Raw genomic sequence first — 18,437 nt, 5'->3', positions numbered from 1 at the left:
GAGTCCATAGGCTAAATGTCCTCTTACGTTTGGAGTGGATCTTCTAGTTCAGTTTAGCCTGAAAGAAACCAGGTTTGTGTATTTGGACACCACTGTGCAATGCATGCCAAAGGATCTGAAGTAAGGACAATGGCAGGTTTGCTTCAGAAACCCTCTCCTAATCTGAGCTAAACCACGATGTAGATGTATGCGTTGTCTGGCTGCTGGAGTTGGAAGTGCCTGGGACAGAATCTGAGAGCCCACAGAGCCTGTTCCTCTTTCTACCACTATAGTATTGGCATGGGATTAAACTTATTTCTGTGTGGAAGTGAGTATATTTTTCAAATAGCTGAAGTGGTAGAAATCTGTGCTTTGGACTGCAAGTCACAGGTAACTGCACACTGAGAAGTTTTGACTTCATGGTGGAAATGCGGTGGTTTTCATTTCTTTCTAAAATATAAGAAATCAGATATTCAAAATGTTTACCGAGTGAATATATCGCCTGGGATAGCAGATGCTCAAAAATCAAAGCGTCAGATAGAGATTACCTCTGTGACTGTAACATAGCCTAGTAGTAGTCACAAACTCTTCCACATGAGCTCCTTCCCTTATTCAGAATATAAATCACTAGTAAACCAGATCTGGAGTGACCTAGAGAAACAATATAATGAAAATATGTCCGAGTGATGATAAATTTGCTTTCATTTTGAGTTACCTTGGGCCTGATTTATAGCCATGCTGGCTATTTAGAATAGCAGCTGAAATTGCATTTTCAAAGCACAGTCCAAGTTAAAGTTGTATTGAAAGTACTGACTGAAAAACAAGGCACTAAAGTGTCTGAGATTTGGCATCCAAAGTTAGTGGGCATTTATTTTACCCTTTGGACTTTCATCATTGCATGCCAGACACCCACCTTTAGAACAGGAATGGGAATACCGATCTTGCGAAGTTTACACTTATTGTATGTAGTCTTCCCATGCTATGGGCAGATCTGCATGGGGAAATGTAAGGGTTTTGTATTCAGTGTAGGATGCAGATGGTAAGTATTTAATGGGTCATAGGGTGAAAGTAAAAACTGGGCAATTGTCCATTTGCTGAATGAATCAGAAATCCTGCTGGGGAAAATGGAATAAAGCAGCAGAAAGAATATCATCGGAAGTAGGTATGTATAAAGGCTAAAATAAAGTTGCATGTCTTTCAGATCTGAAGTGCTGCATTGCTTGGTTTTCCATAGCTGTATTTAAAGCTTTGTGAGGATTTGATGTGATACAAGTCTGCAATACCATTGGTGCTTTGTAAGCCACATTTCAGTGTGCTGTGAGGCAAGTATAAGGATTGCATTGGTAGGAGTAGAGAAGGAATGCAGGGTGGTGTGTGAACATTGTGGTGATGTCCTTTATGTTTCCAATTACACGTATGTTTGTGCAGTTTTTGGGAGGAGCAGTTTAAAAATACCCACTGGTGGTTTTGGAGTCACTTACAAGGAAGGCTTTCAGAACAAGATTGTTCTGCTTCAGTCATTTAGTCATGTGTTCAAAACAGTGACATCATGAATTGATGTCTCTGGAAGTTTTGCTTGTGGGGCTGGTCTAAAGGTATTCTCATAATACGTTTTATATGAGGATTTTCCACATTCCTAAGCCTGCAGGCTCATCCTGAATTTTGGAATTCGGGATTTGTTGTTTTGCTTGTGTCTGCTCCTGTAGAGATGATGATACAGATCAGAGATGCCAAGCGCTTCTACCCTTTGCCTCAGTAGGACTGAGGTGATGAGTTTTCTTCTTTCCTGGGTCTTGCCAGTTTGCTTTGAGGGCTCATGGAAAAGGGCATCATGAGACATCAATTGGTAAATAGTCTGTAATGCAGGCAAAGAAGTGATGTCTGGACATTGCTGGTTTTAGTGAATGCTAACTTGTCTGCTTATGGACAGGTCTTCATGCCCATTTCTGCCCTCTATCTCTTAACCTCAGCTTTACTGCATATATGTCCCAGTTTTTAACCTTGGTTTCCCTCCCCCTTCTAGTCTGTCTAGGGGTTCCTTAGGTCAGAAACATGCTCTGGGGTATACATAGCATAATTTCTGTAATAACTATCCAAAACAAATGTCGATGCAGAATGCACAGTTAATTATTTTTGCTTTCACTTTTTCTTTCTTGACCTCTTTTCTTAAAAACATTATTAGTTATTTTCCGTTTCAGTGATTCATTAAACTAGACTGTTTCATATGAGACTTTTCCACTAAATCCACTCAAGTTACAAACCTTGCTCTGTTTCATTTGCATCATTGCTCATAAAGGAGAGAAAACAGGTCAAGTTATGCCCTGGAAGAATATTGCCTCATTTGTTTAGGATTTTTCAAACACAGTTAAAAGTATAATGGAAATGTGGGAGTAAGAGAATGGATAGCAAAGTGTATGGTTTAGTTTAGGGAACTGATCCTGTTAAAAACCACAGCCCTGCCTTCTGAGCCTCCTCTTTCCCTGGTAACGCCTAATGCTTGTGTAACTTGGCCTAATGGAAGGTTCAGAACAAGGGAAACTATCCTTTGATTTGCAAATGGGGAATCTATGCTATGATTACAAATATGAGACTTCTGTAGGTGGTTGGTATTATTTAGCTTCTACTTTAAATATAACCATGTTTGCATACTCTCACCCTTAACCCTTACCTGATGTTGCCTGAAGCTTGGCTGAAAAATGATGAAGGAATGGACTAGCTGAATTATAGTACTGGAGGTGTCTACCATGTTGCTGCAACCATTCATGTTGTCTGCTGTCATGAGCATGTCAGTATTGCCATTGTACCCTGTGGTACTAAGATTAAGTATATGTTTCAGCTAAGTGACATCAAACAGGCATAAACGCTGTGCTAAGAGCTAGTCAAGCATGTGCAAGCTTCTTATACTGAAGTGCTTATGACCTGAAGCAGTGGTCCCCAAGCTGTTACTTGTGATGACATGTGATGCTGCTATTAGACACAGAAATTTGTTAGACAGTTTTCTATGTAAGATAAAAATCCATGGAGGGGGGAGATTTTCTTTTCTAAATAAAGAAATTCATCTGGCTTTTTGTAGCTTAAGCCAGTTTAGATAGCGGTTGCTGTATTTGAGAAAATTATTTCTTTATCATGCCCTTCCTGTTAAATTTATTTTAGGCCACAGAGTGATTCCTTTTACTCACTGGTGAGGTTGGTTTTTAGTTTTAATTCTACTTTTGCTTCCAGTGCCCTAATGTCTTTAAATATTTAGTATACAAGAGATTTTCTATCTTCTAGAATAAATGGTCTGAAGGGAGGAGGAATTTCTGAAACTATCCTACTTGAATGTGCAAGCAAGCTGTTTATCTGATTATGAGCCCTGCTTCTGCACAGGCCACTGAAGTGATGTGCCAGTGATTTGTGTAGCTGATATCTGTTTCAAAGTCATGCTGACTTAAAAAAACCAACCAAACAAAGAATGGCAAACTACTAAATAAAAACCCAACTCAGATCTTCACATTACTGGGAGAGTAGAAATGATTCCATGGTTGGTAGAGTGGTTTGGTATACAGAAAATTTGTAGGAAAATACTTCTTTTGTTTGTTTCTGTTGATTCATGCACAGATTGCCTCTACACGTTTGATGTATCATTTCTTCTTTGCTGCTCAGGGGAGCACACGTCTGTGCTTTAGGGGGGAAGGGATCCCAGGAGAAGCTCTTTGAGGCTGACATGCTGTGCTGTGTGATAAGAGCCATTGCATAGGCAAAGGTTCTGCAAATTGCTTATAGTGTGCAGATCTGTTTATTCAATTTTATACACAAGTGTGTGAGAAACATTTTTCTTTTCTCTCTTAATGCAGGTCAACTTTGTAGTGTGCCAACTGTTTGCCTTGCTTGCGGCTGTTTGGTTTCGAACATACCTTCATTCAAGCAAAACTAGCCCATTTATAAGACATGTTGTTGCAACCCTCTTGGGCCTTTATCTTGCACTTTTTTGTTTTGGATGGTAAGTTGCAATTCAATTCCATTTTGAGAGACTTGTAAATTTTCGTTTCTTGTTTGCAGGGAAGCAAAGTTTTGTTATGAAGAACATGATTTCTTAATTCTGTGGGTTTAGCTGCTGCAAATGTACAGAAATCAGCTACAATTTCCTGATGTGGTGCACAAATATTGAAAAGTGTTCCTTTTGCAAACCGGTAACTAACATACTGTCTGCCTGTGGTTTCGGGAGGATGGAGTGGGTGCAATTTGTTTAATTTGTACCGGTTTTTCTGTAAACTTGCTTGAGAAGTATTCTCTTGAGGCACAGGTGTGATGACTAAGATAATGTCTCTTAAATACTCACTGCATGAGACACACTCGCTGTGTCTTTTTCTGAATACTGAATATAATCTGATTTGTGTAGGACGAGTTGCCAGAACTGCAGTACCTATGATGCTCCTAGTAATATAAAACACCTGGAAAGGAGCTGGCTTAGATTTGAGAGTTGTTTCTGTGTGGGTTTTTTCTTTTATGTTTTACAGGGAGGGTGTGGTGGTTTTGTTGTTTTGGGGTTGTTTTTTTTTTTAAACACAGGTTTTCTGTTTTTACATCTTGATCTTTTGACGGTGTAGCAAGCCAGAGTATTGGTAGGGCTAGTAAAAGGTCGGTGGGGAAGAGGATGCATTTAGTTTGGTGAATTTCTTTTTTCCGTAAAAATTACCTTACTAAATAGCTCTGATCTCCCCAAGATGGTTTAAGATTAATTGCCAGTTTTGTAAACAAAGTGCTTGCTCAGCTTCAAGTGTACAGAAGACTTATTTATACTATTGCAGAGTATTACTGAGCTAGGGGGAATTAAGCTGTTGTGCAGGTGGATTTACATGTGCAATTTACTTGTTTATATAATTCCATTAGCTCCCATGTATTTCTTAAACTTTTGGCTGTGGTATTGTGCTTTGAGAGAACAACTTGATGTCAAAGACTGCCAGTTTTAGCACCAAATGAGGAGGATGATATGGGAGATAGGTGCTAGTGAGTGTGGTTTTTGTGACAGCTGTGTAAACTGTAGAAGCACATTCTGTATCCATTGCTTTGGAAACAGAAGTCATTAATTGTAACTTGTGATTAGAAAATGTTAACAATATATTCATATCTGAAGTTTGGGGATGGGAGACTTTGGAAAGAAAAAACCTCCACCCCCAACAGATATAAATAAAGATTTGTAGAAGCCTGTCACTGGCGGAGTGCCCTGGAAAAGAAATCTGAGAGATATTTTATGTCATAGTAGAAATCCAGATTATTCTAGTTTGATTTGGATCATAGTTAAAGCAACTATTTTTGCAATGAATTTCTATATTACTGAAAGTTTGGGTATTTTTTTTAGAATCATGGTATTAAAAGCTTTTTAAAAATGTAGAGCAACATAATTTGAGATACAATTAGTCAGCTACACATACAGGTTACAGTCCTGTGGTACACCTTCAGTGACTCTTCAGCTGTGTTATAATGTGTGAGTACAAGAGGGAAACTGTTACTGGCTTGTTTTATATAGTAAGAGTTTGTAGTAAAAGTAGATTTGTAGATCATGTCATCCAAATGTAGGTAGTAGTTTGAAATCTGCACCCTTTTATTAGTCATTATGTTGTCTTCAGTTTCAGTTGTGTTACTTTTCAGTCACCTTTGTAGTGCTTGTGATGGTGTAACCAAAAAAGAAGGGATAGTTCATTGGGATAATAGCAAGTAGTATAAAAGGCTTAGAATACCCTTTGTGTATAGCTAAAATTTACTATTTCATGTTGTTTCTATGCATCCCTTTTTTTTTGAATTGGAGATCAATCATATTGCTACCATTAACAACTCTGAAAGACGAATATTTTCAGAGACTGTAAACTTGGTATGGTATTCCACATCAGCCCACACTTTTTCAGGCTTTGAAATATTATGTTCCTCCCTCCATTTAAGAAGCAAACATCTTAAACATAAATTTTTGCCATTTCACTAATGCCTGCCTTTGCCACATAACGTTGCTAATACATGGCTGATATGAAAAGATAAATATTTTTTTAATTGGCAGTTGCTTATATTAAACATGCATTTGAATTTTAGGTAGTCATATCTTAGATGAGACTAGCTAGTAGTGAAGCATGGTTGCATGTGCAGATTGGATCTTCCATTAAAAAGTCAAGATTCTCAAGGTCAGTTAATGTCCAAGTGAACTGTTCTCCCTTAGTTCATTGTACAAAGACTTTGTAGGAGTTTAGCTGGATAGAGCTGGGTTTCTTGTTCAAAGTCTTTGAAGACATTTTCTTGTGAATAGGTGAGGATTAAAATCAGAAAATTGTTGATAAGCTGAAAGAAAACATTATCAGTATAGCAAAATAGTAGTTGCTTTTTAGGCTGGTTATTACGGAAAAAGTACCAAAACTAGATAAGTGTGTTACTTGAGCATATCTAAGAGATACTGAGACAGTTAAAGTACTAAAGTGAAAGAGAGTCATACTGAAGATCAGATACTGTTCCTCTATCACTGGTAGTGGTTTGCCACCAGTGCTCTACCAGCTTACTGAATCATAGAATCATAGAATGTTTAAGGTTGGAAAGGACCTTAAGATCAAGTTCCACCCCCCCTGCCATAGTCAGAGATGCCTCACTGTAGACCATGTTGCCCAAGGCTCTGTCCAACCTGGCCTTGAACACTGCCAGGGATGGAGCATTTACCACTTCTTTGGGCAATCTATTCCAGTGCCTCACCACCCTCACAGTAAAGAATTTCTTCCTCATATCTAATCTAAACTTCCCCTATTTAAGCTTGAGCCCCTTACCTCTTGTCCTATCACTATAGGCCCTAATGAAGAGTCCCTCTCTGGTATCCTTGTAGGCCCCCTTCAGATACTGGAAGGCTGCTATGAGGTCTCCATGCAGCCTTCTCTTCTCCAGACTAAGGAGCCCCAACTTTCTTATCCTGTTGGTAGCTATGGTGTTAAGCTATGGAAAACAAATAAGGAGATGAGGTTAGAGTACCTTTGTGAAATACATCTGTGGGTTGTTGGTGTTGTAGGGTTTTTTGTTTGTGTTTTTGAGACCATCATCACCACCATCCTTTTATTGATTATTGAGAACTTGGGGCAAAGAGGCTGGGTGGACAGAGTTACCATTTCTATTGACTAGGAAGTCTTCCCATATGCTTATATTGTGGATATGAAGATACTGTTTGCTTTATCCAAGATACCTGTATTTGCAAACTGATGTTTATCCAAGATACCTGTATTTGCAAAAAAAAGATGAGTATGGGAATTGAACCACAAAATGGATGAAATAATACTAAGTGGAAGTTTTATCAGACATGTACTTTGCAATTTAAGGATTAACTGCATTTACTATATTCTTGTTTATGAGCTGGATAAATCTAGCTAAATCTGTAGTTTTTGTTCATTACTGCTGTTGGTGCTCTGCTGAAGACAGAAGCCCTCAAGAGAGGGAGGGCTCCAGGAAACTTAAGTAGATCAGAAGGGGTTTTTGGAAACAGTGATGGAGTTAAAATTTGAACCTCTTTAATTTCACATTAAATAAATAAATGCATGCAGTTTATTTTCATTAATGAAAGTGCTGTGAGGGTTTACTATTTGGTTTGTTGGTTTTTTTTTTCTTCTCCTAGGTATGCCTTACATTTTGTTATACAAAGTGGCATTTCCTACTATATCATGATCATAATAGGAGTGGAGAATATGCACAAGTAAGTTTCTATTCTTAAAGTTTTTAATATGATTTTACAGGAATGCTACTGTTAAGGTTCTTTTTGTCACTGTGCACGTATGCTGTATTTCTGGTTGTATCACAGTATTCTAGTATTTTAATTCTGCTAACCATGGTTTTATTTCCAGGACAGAAAATGACTTATTTGGGTATTTTTGTCAGCTTTTTGGACTATCCAAAGCTTGTTACAGTTGGTAATATCCCACTGAGATTTCTTTTGTGTTCTCAGCATTCTGATTTGTTTTTTCGTTACTTTATCATACCTAATTGTATATCTCACAGATGAATTGACTGTACAAATATAATCTGATAACAGCCAGTGCCGGTAGAAGGAAGATGTCTGAAGGAAAAAGAATTTGAGATTTTTATTTTTTTTTTTAGATACTCTTTGTAAAATTACATATGTAGGCTATTATTTTAGGTATGCTTGAATGCATGATTAGATTAGCTGTATCTGAATCCATGTAGAATTGCACTTGTTTCTCTTCTTCAGTCATTCTTAAAAGCAGGAAAGACATTTATCTTATTACTGAATGCGTATGCTGTATTATTCCACTAGTCTAGAGCTCAGAACCAAATTAGGTTCCCGCTGTGTTAATTCCTGCATAAATGTTTAGTAAAATAGCAAATCCTTGCTTCAGCGGGTTCCTGCAGGCTGTCAGGAAAGATGCTGATAAAAGTACCAAAAAGGAAAATTGCTTTACACAGGAAGTGCAAAGCCAGGGTGGCCTTAGTTCATGATCCTGCCTATTAGAACATTCTGCTTGTTTATACTGTGTTACTGAATATAATTTTAGTGTCTTTTGAAGTATCCCATATTGGCCTCTTATTTTGGGATTTTTCTACAGAGCCTGAGGTATTCAAACTACTGCAGATGTGAGAACTTCATTGGGTTGTATGGCTGGTTTATATTCTAATTTCATTAGTTTTTAATTGTTTTAAGGAACTTTTTCTTGTCAATTTCTCTTCAGATATGTAGCAATGTAAGTTACAACTTATGTAGCTTAACATTTTAAAAGAAATTACCAATGTGGTTAAGTGCTGAAAAGGGAGGTACCAGGCAGGAATACTTTGTTTTTTTTGTCATAACAAATTACATAGGTTTTTAAAAGGAAATCTAATGGTGATTTACTTCCCTAATAGCGAGAGGCAAGTAGGCATGTGTCTTTAATATTCCTGCGTTGGAGCAGGGGAACTCTGTAGTTCCTGATCCTCTCATTTCATGCCTGCTGGTTTAACTGTATGGCCTGACTGCATAAATGTTTGCTGTACTATGCACAACTGTGTATGTATGTTCTCTGTTACTCTTAGTTACTGTGCAGTTGGGAGGGTAAAACCTGGATTTGGCTACTTGGCTTATGTTGCTTTATCACAGTATGAATTAACATACCATGGGATAACACTAGAAAGCTCTTTTAGTGGAGGAAAATAAATTATCTAACAAATGGAGTAATTTGTTACTTCAGTTTGTGGACAATACTTGGATGCTGTGTGTGATGCTCCCGAAGCCATTTCTAGTAGGTGATACGGGCAAGACTGTACAAGGTTTGCTCCTTCCATTGCCACAGTATCCCAAAAGGGGTAATGCCTCTCGGTATCCCTTTATGCCTGTACTTTTTACTGAAGGAATGGCTGGATACGGTCCTGGGCAGCTGGCTGTTAGTGGCCCTGCTTGAGCAGTGTGTTGGACCATATGATCTCCAGAGGTCCTTCCTAAGCTCAACTGTTCCATGGTTCTATGTTATTTTGTTGCAGTCACAATTCTTTGTACTGTACCTATGGTCATGTAAGTTTGCTGCTTGAACACGGTAATGTAAAGAGATTTGAATTTGAGTGAACAAACCTTGGTTGTAACTGGTCTGCCCCCTGTGGAAGTGCTGCCTGGCCATCCCTTTCCTTGGGATCTGGGAATTCTAGTCCTCACTAAGTTCCCTTCCCCTCTTAGCCAAAGTCAGGACAGCAGTGCCTTGCTCCCCTTGTCCTTTGTTTCTTGCTGTGGCTTTGATAAACAGTGGGACGTTTGACAAAGCACGGGAAACTTGATGGTTTGAACTTTGAAATCTCGGATTAAGAGACAAGTTAGTCTTGTTCATCAGAGTGAACTAATTAATTCAACATGTTAATTGAGGCTCTTAATTTGTCAGTCAGGTGTTTAATAATGCTGAATGTCCTGACAGTTGATAGACAGGTTTGACTGCTATTGAGCCTACAGCTTTGATTGTTGTAAAAATTAGGTTAGATATTGTTTAAAAGTTATGTTTTCACTGAAATACAAAATGGTAAAGGCAAATTACTCTCATCCTGAGTTACTGGCAAGGTTTTGTAAGTGTCTTTGTTTCTTCAGAAATGAGAACATTCATAAGCCGAAATGATTTTTGAAAATGCGAATTAGGCTGTTTTTTTTTAGCTTTTGTTTGTTTCCGCAGGCCCTCGATCAGGGTAAATGTAAATTTGTTTTGTTTTGGTCTTTTTTCTTTCTCTTTTTTTATTGCTGTCTGCCTGTGAGTTGATCACAGATGTCTTGGTCTATGGAGAGCATACTTGATGTGGATAAAGGTTTTTTTTTTCTGTGCATAAGAGAATTTGAAGCAACAATCTAAAATTAGTCATCCTCAAATCACAAGACTGAAATAACAATATCTAACAATCTTCTTAGGGTTTCACTAAGAAATGCTATCAATTTCTAATGATTGGAAGCCTGCCACTAATTACGGTTCTTTGAAGGCGTGAGGGCATCTGGACAGCTGTAAGCTGTCTGATATAACTTCTCAGTTAGAAATTTGTAATTTATTTATGTCACTTGAATAAAAATGCCTGGTACATAGGTAGCTGCCAAAGGACAGTGGGCACAGCACTAAAAATACCTGGATTCAGAACTTGAGGTATTAATAGCTGCAAACTGTTCTGCATATGCAAACACAATTTTTCTGTGTTTTTGCTCTACAGTTAGTGTAAATAAGAAACTTATTTGAAGTTAAAGCAATTGAGAGATGAAAATTATTAAGGATGTTCTTATTCAGCCAAGGATAAATGCAAGATGGAGAAAGATGAGATCCTTTGATTCTGTAGCCTTAACACAAAGACTGAGAAAAACAAGTAGTGTTCTAGTAGCAATTTTTATTGTCTTATCAGATGTATGTTAAATGCAAAAAAAAACCCTCAACCTTTTAAAATTTTGCAAAGTTTTTGTATAGATGAAAATTGGATAGATTTTAAGCATAATTTCTACAATATGTATAGAAGTCTTATCCTCCCCTTTTAAAAATAAGCACCAAGGCTAATGAGTGGCTGTATTTGGGAACATATTTCAGTAGTTATCAACTAACTGTTCCAGTAGCCAAGATTGGATTTGGGAATGATTTGGAAATACTCTGTCTTGTGTGAAGAGCTATAGAAATGATTTGGGCAACTGAAACCAAGTATTGTTAAGAACCTGACTGGGTTCTTCTCAAGGAACTGCAAGACTGAACTATTTATACTGGAGATAAAAATGTGGAGAACTTCTACTTTAGCAGGCAAAGCATTACAAACTGTTAATAGTACTGAAAGCAAGAACGCTGTTTTCCTTTAGATGGAAACTCTTTTCTGCTATCAGGAATACTGTTGTGGCTCTATGCAGAAGGGTGTTTCACCTCTTGTTGAATTGGTTATTAAGTTGTTGCTCTGATTTTCTGTGGGATTTTTTGGGGAGGAGGATTTGGTCAGTTTTTCTTAATAGCAAAGCATATGGTCTGGCTGCTAGATGGCCTTCCTAGTCAGTTAAAACCTTTGAGGTTTTGCTTGTGTAATAGACTTTTCTTGTCTGTTTGCAGAGGTGAACACTTTTTCTTCAAGAACGCAGCTTATTTCATATGTGTATGCTAAAAAGGTAAACACAGAGTTAAAATAGAACTATAACACATAAATAAGCAGAGCTCATGGTCTGAAATTGGCTCCATGTTTTCATTAAAATTTTTCATGGCTCTTAATTTTGTCCTTAACTGCCAAGTTTCTTCTTTACATGGTTAAATTGAATGATCTACTTGAAAATACCTTCACTGAGTTGACTGAGCAGATGAGAGCTCTGCACAACTCAAATTCTTATAACCTGCTGCTGCTACCTTAGTATTGTGTGGGAATGGGACTTGCATGGGGTATATCCTATAGTTCTTTGAAATTTAATAGCTGCCGCCCACATGCTCTTTGCATCACTTCTGCATGGAATTGCTCATCAAAACAGCTTAGTTTAAAACTGACCTATCAAATTAAAAAAAAAGCCCACAATGACAAAACCCCTCATATCCCTGTTCATTTTTGTGTAACTTGGAAACTGTGTCTAATAGTGCTAGAGGTTCTGATTTTCTTCGGTTTTGTTTGGGTTTTCTTTTTCGTTGAGTATGCTTTATAGACTTATTTATCTTCATTATTTGTTATATGTTTGATTCTTCTGATGCTTACCTAGAGATGAACACTTTCATGTTCTGAAGAGTGTGCATGGCAACACTGACTGGCACCAGGCAGTGATTCACTGTATGCTGAAGATCTGACAGAAATAGCAATTCAAATAGATGGCTCAAAAAGTGAGCGCTTGTTGAAGTAAACACCTGTGAAGGAATTTCCTAGTAATCCTTATGAATTTCTTTTGAAAGTATTTGCTTTAAATAGATATTTCAAGTTCATCCGCTTTAACTTCCTGTAACTCTTCTGGCTGTGCTTGGATAAAATTCAATGCATTACTTGAAACAATAAAAGTATAAGTTGAAAAATAATTTCATATATTAATCTTCCTTAGAACTGGAATGTTTGAATGGGAAGGACTTTGTCGATCATATTTTGTAATTACAGAAATGGAGTGAAAAGAGAACTAGGGTTTTTTTTTTTTTTTGCCTTATTTTTAAATAAGGATTAAATACATTTATTTAATCTTTGGTATGTGTCCCCCATGTATATATAGAGAGAAAGAAGGAAGGATGGGAATCACATAGGGTCTGCAGCTTTGTGAAGGTTGATGCTTAAGTAAAAAGGCTGATAAAAGATAATTGACAACAATGCAAACTGAGGCATTTCTGAAGTATTGTAGCCACTTTGGTTACTTTGGTACAAAAGGGGCATATGCTACCTTAATGCAACTAGAAAAAGTTCTGATTGTATACGCTGTATTTCCAGGGAAAAGAGTCTAAATTGGTCTAGGTTTAAATCTTCCTCCCCCCCCTTTTTTTTTTTTTTAATTTTAGGTTTTACTTTGTTACTGGAGTTATTCAAAGAATGGAGATCTCAGAAGAGGTGTTTTAACAGTGCTGTTGGCATATGAAACCTCTATCATCACATTTCAGAGAACTCAGATAAAAATTGCTGAACTTCTGTTCTAAGAAGTAGCCATGCGTTATTGAGTATTGATGTTTGTCTGAAAGAGGGTTCTCTTATTTCCCTAAACTTTAAATTGATAAATACTGTTTTTTTTCCATACTGTGTACTTGGTTTCTCTAAGCATATAGAGGATAACCTTTTCTTGGAAGGAAGCAGTAGTGTAAAATGGCTGGGTGTGTTAGAAATCTATCAGGACTGAGTTTGGTTTGCTTTTTTGGCTTGCACAGATCTCTTTTTTTTTTAACGATCTTTGTGCTCAAAGTGAAGCTGAGCAAAATCAAGCAAAAGAAAATTGATAGAGTAAATGTTTTCTGGGCTGTGTTTGTTTGGTAATCTCTGAAAGCTGTAGCATCTATATAGATACATCTTCAAGGCACATTACTCTGCCTGTCATGCTGCCAAGCAGCTTGACTGCTAGCAAATGAGCTCTGAGTCATGGTACTATTGCTGCATGGTTTATTACCTCAACAAACTATTGATGTCAAATAAATCAGTCTCCCTACAAAATGAAGTGGCAGAATAAACTGTACTTAGAATAGTTCAGTGAAAGCTGTGTTCTTCTTCAGCTCCTGGCAAAGACTGCCACTAATAAGAGTTGATTAAGAATTCTGGTTGCCTGGTATTAACTGAATTGAACCGGTGGTGTTTGTGATAGACCAGATGCAAGGGTTCTGTGTATTGTAATCAACTTTCTTCCCTAAATGCATGTTTCTGCATGGCTTTTTTTATTCTTTGGTGAAATATCTTGTCTTTGAGACAAATTTCACTTGAGTAATTATGATAAGCTCAGCAAGTAATAATTTCATTGTCCTTAATGGAGCTGTTGGCTGTGAATTATGCAAGTCAGTTTTGCCTGCAGAACTGCAAGTGGTGGTGTACGAAGTGTCTGGCTTGGAGCTGAAAGATGTTTGAATAAATCAATGATGATGACCCTTGTTATGAATTCAGAACAAAACACAGACATGCACAAAATCTGTGTGTTTCCATTAAGGGAAGGTGGATGTAAGTAAAAAGTATTGATATTTAAAACACACAGACTTCTTCACTTTAAAATTCAGTGTCTCGGTTCAACATATTGGTAAGTTTCACATAACATTTAAAGCTGATAAGTTTTGCAGATCACATGCCTTTACTGGAAGTCAAAGATGAGATCACAGAGTCATAGAATAGCTGAGGAAGGAAGCATATCTGAGTCCAATCCACCTGTTCGAAGCAGGACCAACTAAAGCAGGTTGCTCTGTGAAACCCAAGTCTTCCTTATGAACATGATCCTGGATAGTTCCAGTTGTCATAAGCATGCTAGCCATTTCCTTTTGGTGTTTTGCTTCAATGTCTATTATAGGTGAAAATGTATTTGAGGTGACTTCATGCAGGTTAGTTTTCTGATATGATCTGGACTTCCTACAAAAGTTTTTTTTGTTCTTTAGTTTTCCCCCACCCAGTAGTTAAACATCCTTGTCAAATTTTAGGGTAATTGCACAGATTTATCTTTGTGAAATCTATTAGGCTCATTTCAGTTTAAAGGAAAATAAACCAATTACAATTGAGACAGTTATTTTGGTAGGAGGAGACAATGTTAGGCAACAAGTAGTACTAGTAGCAGGCTGTCTTCCTTTTGTACAAGGGAGAGTATCAATAATGAAAAGGGGAATAAGGGTGAGACGCACAAACCAAAGACTATGCCAAGAGAAAGTACATAACTTGTGTCTTTAAGTCGGTACAAACAGGTGGAAGCCAGCCTGAGTAATAAAGATAAGTTGAAAGGAGCATTTGATACCTCAGGTTTGGTTTTATTTCCAATTCACTTTTCAGTTGCTTTTGAAAACAAATGTGTTTCCAGTACTCAAACAACGAATACATTCTTCTGTGCTGTGAGAAGATATGCCAGGGATTTACTCAGTCTTTTCAGTATGGGTGAATTGCCTGGACATTTTAGGAGGACTATGTGTAAGAAGTCCCATTTCCTTACATATCAGTTGGCATAGTTTTTAGCTGGGAAGCTTCTGTTTTATGACAGCAGATTTCAAACTTTGCTGTTTAAAAGTTGTGCTTGATTATGTTGAAAGGGAAGTGGGTAACTGTCGTGGTTTAAACCCAGTCAGGTAATTCGTTAACTCATCCCCCCCCCCTTCTTTCCCTCCCCCTCCTCCCGGAGGGACGGAGAGGAGAATCGAAAAGAATGCAACTCCCACGGGTTGAGATAAGAACAGTTTAGTAAGTAAGGTATAACACAGATCACTACTGCTACCACCAATGATAATAATGATAAAGGAAATAACAAGGGAAGAGAATACATCACCTCAGCACCAGCTGACCGATAACTCGCCCCCAAGCCCGACCAAGCTCCGACCGATACCTCCTCCAACCCTGCAGTCTCCCAGCCCTTCCGGCTAACTCCCAGTTACATCCTGGGCATGACGTGCTGTGGTATGGAATACCTCTTTGGTCAGTTTGGGTCAGGTGTCCTGTCTCTGCTTCCTCCCGGCTTCCCCTCCTCCCTGGCAGAGCATGAGGCTCACAAAGTCCTTGGCCAAACCAAAACATCCTTGTTATCAGCTCTGTTCCCAGGCCGAAAGTCAAAACACAGCACTGCACCAGCTACCAAGAAGGAGAAACATGACTGCTACCGCTGAACCCAGGACAGTAACTTAAGAGTGTGAATGGCTTCATGATTCCTATTTTAAATCTCACTTAAGTGCTAGAGGAGCTTCTGGTGTTCTATTTGCTGAGAAATATTAACAATATGGTACTGAAGGAGGTTGCTCTGTGTCTGCATCTGGTAGGAAGGTGTAAGTACTTTGGACAATGTAGCATGTTAATCTTCAAAACTGTAGATTAAATAAAAAATTCTTAGTGTAGCCAAGTGCTAAGCAGTTTGCACAGTCATGACTAATCACAGGCACAACAAGAACTGTGAAGTCAGTAGGCTTGCAAAAGGAAGCTCTGGGTATTTCAGTGTGTGATTTCTTAGAGTGAATAATCTGTTTTATTAATAGATCATGTCACATGGGAATGCACAACACATACAAGTAATGCACAATTTTGAACAACAGTCATATAGCTGGCTTTCTTTTTCTTGGTATTCTGCTCTTTCTAGGAGTCTGTTTTAAATCCCAGTCTTAATCCTGGTTTTTCAGTTCATTGGGTGCTTCCTTTTCTGCTTCCCTCCACCATGGTATCCATTTGCAATGCCACATCAAATGTGGCATCATCCATGTCATGTGTCTGATCACTGACTTCTAGCTTTGATATCAAGTGCTAATTTTTTGTGGTTGGTATTACTGCTAATGTAGAAAGATTTTAATCTTTAAAGCAGCCCACAATCTATTGGCAGCTTTAAGGACATCTTGTGAGGTATGAATGAGGGGGTGTGCTATACTGAGAACTAGTAAGATTCTGATAATTGCTCATGTAAGGTGTACAGGTAGCAGCTAAAACTTGGTAAATATATTTTAATAAATCAAAAGAAAAAACCTGTAGAGACATTTCTTTGTTTTGTTGGGTTTTGTTGGGGTTGTTTTGTGGTGGGTTTTTTTTTTCTTCCTGCAACATGGAGGTAAGGCCCATTGGTAAGCAGTACTCACTTTTTGTCTCCAGCTGTAGTAAAACAAAGTCCAGGCTCCTTTGGCTCTCTTTCTCTGTGTGACCCTGGTGCTCTGGAAGGCTGACCAGTAAATACTGTAGGCACATTCTTCCGCAAACAGAGGGCAGTCATGTAAAATTGTGGCCTTGAGGGCATTGTTTTTCAGCTGACTGTAGAAGGTTTGCTTTAGAAATTAGTGTAAACAGTGTGATTTTGATTTCTGAAGAATTGTCCTTACGGTAACTTCTTACCACTTTATATGGTAACAAAATTGCAATCTGTCTGTGTGAATGTGATGCAGAATGTTATATTCCTGAGCCGAAGGGAACTTTTCAGGAGAACGAGGGGGCCTTGCTACCAAGCTGCTGTGAGAGCTGCAGTCAGAAGCCAGTAGCTTCTTCATCATTCCTAGCTGCTGGAGAGCAGAATAACAGATTTTGCCATGTCTTGTATAAATGTTTGAAGTAACAACATCCATATCCAGGTAGGGTATCACCAAAGGCTTTCTAAATATTTCAAAAGGGTGTGAAAGCAAAACTTGGTTCATTAGTGGCTTCTGAAAAGTGGGTTGAAATAAGGATTTGTTCTGATGTTTGCTTGGTATAAAGTATGTGGCTTTGGAAGCTGTTGAGTTTCTCTGGCATTTTTCCACACTTCATGTTTGAGCAATTAGTATATGTGACACAATCTGTATAAACAGTAGAAGGGCCTAAATAAAGGAGCCTAAGGCACCTAGGAGCAGATTGAGTTTGGTTTGTTGTGCCAGCTATGCTTTGCTATTCATATAACTACTTTTTTAAAGATTCTGCAAAGGTATTCCCTTTGCAGTGTAGAAGTGCATGTATCTCAAGCCTATGGAATTATTTCTGCTCCTAAACACTGTCCTCTTATGAATGAAGTTTGAAATACAAAGTACAACATAAACCATCCAAAACACACAAAAATTGGATGTAGTCCCTGTTCAGTTCTTAGTGTGCTGGAGATTCTTCTGCTGAAAGTAGTAAACACCATGTATTTTAGCAGTTAATAATAATGCATTAGGTTATGAGGAAACTGATGCTTCCTAATCCTGGTAAAATGGGAAATGGTGGAAGTAATGTCAGTGTTGACTTGATGCATCCATTCCTCGCAGGCATGTGAGAAGCAGAATGGAGAAGTAAAATAGTTCTTTATCTTTTGAACCTTCTCATATAGGTGTTAACTGATACAGAAACACCTATTATCATAAGATATTTCTTGGAAAAATCATCAGATCAGCACTGGGACCAGCTGTTTGAGGTATCTTTTATGAGAATAGTAATGACCTACTGTGTACTTGTGGTCTTCATGAAATTAAACTGTTATCTGATAATCCATAATATATTTCTTCAGTGCTTCATAATCACATGTTGGATTTACTTTCCTTACTTTCTCATTGTAAGAATGAAAATACGTGAACATTCAGCAGATAGTTTCTGTATCTTAATTGTTCTTTTTCTTCACCATCTGCAAACACACGAACATTGTGGCAGACGTCTGGTTTGTTCTGAATAGACGCCTAAGTTCCCACGTCACGGGGTATTAACAGTGATGACATATGTTTGAAATGGCATTCAGTCAAGTCACTGACCAACCCATATAGGTCACTTTCCTTTGCTCTCCTTGGCAGTGAGAATTCTTGCCGTGTTCCTGTCCCTGTGTGCAGCTGTGATTAAGAATTGTAGGTAGTGATTAACAGGTAACTCCTGCAACTTCTGTTTCATTTGGCAGTTGAGTGAAGATGGAGAAAAAAGAAACCAAACAACCCAAACAAAATAAAAAGTAGTTGAATGATGGACTT

General features: G+C 37.9%; 1 protein-coding gene across 3 annotated transcripts in view; it reads left to right on the top strand.

Annotated features, from left to right (window-relative positions):
- Positions 1 to 18,437, top strand: part of MBOAT2 (membrane bound O-acyltransferase domain containing 2) — a 167,105-nt gene that overhangs the window by 89,451 nt on the left and 59,217 nt on the right. For all 3 annotated transcript variants that reach the window (XM_061460780.1, XM_061460779.1, XM_061460781.1), the window contains 2 exons: positions 3,816 to 3,961; positions 7,592 to 7,669. In XM_061460780.1, coding sequence (XP_061316764.1) covers positions 7,638 to 7,669 — 32 coding nt within the window. In that variant the 5' untranslated portion in view covers positions 3,816 to 3,961; positions 7,592 to 7,637. The remainder of the gene's footprint in view (positions 1 to 3,815; positions 3,962 to 7,591; positions 7,670 to 18,437) is intronic.

The sequence above is a fragment of the Pezoporus flaviventris genome, unplaced genomic scaffold (assembly GCF_033815535.1).
Source record: "Pezoporus flaviventris isolate CSIRO_AGI_PZ_B2104156 unplaced genomic scaffold, CSIRO_AGI_Pfla_v1 ptg000031l, whole genome shotgun sequence".
Lineage (NCBI taxonomy): Eukaryota > Metazoa > Chordata > Aves > Psittaciformes > Psittacidae > Pezoporus > Pezoporus flaviventris.
The sequence above is the reverse complement of the archived record's forward strand: the minus strand, read 5'-3'. Positions and strand labels throughout refer to the sequence as shown.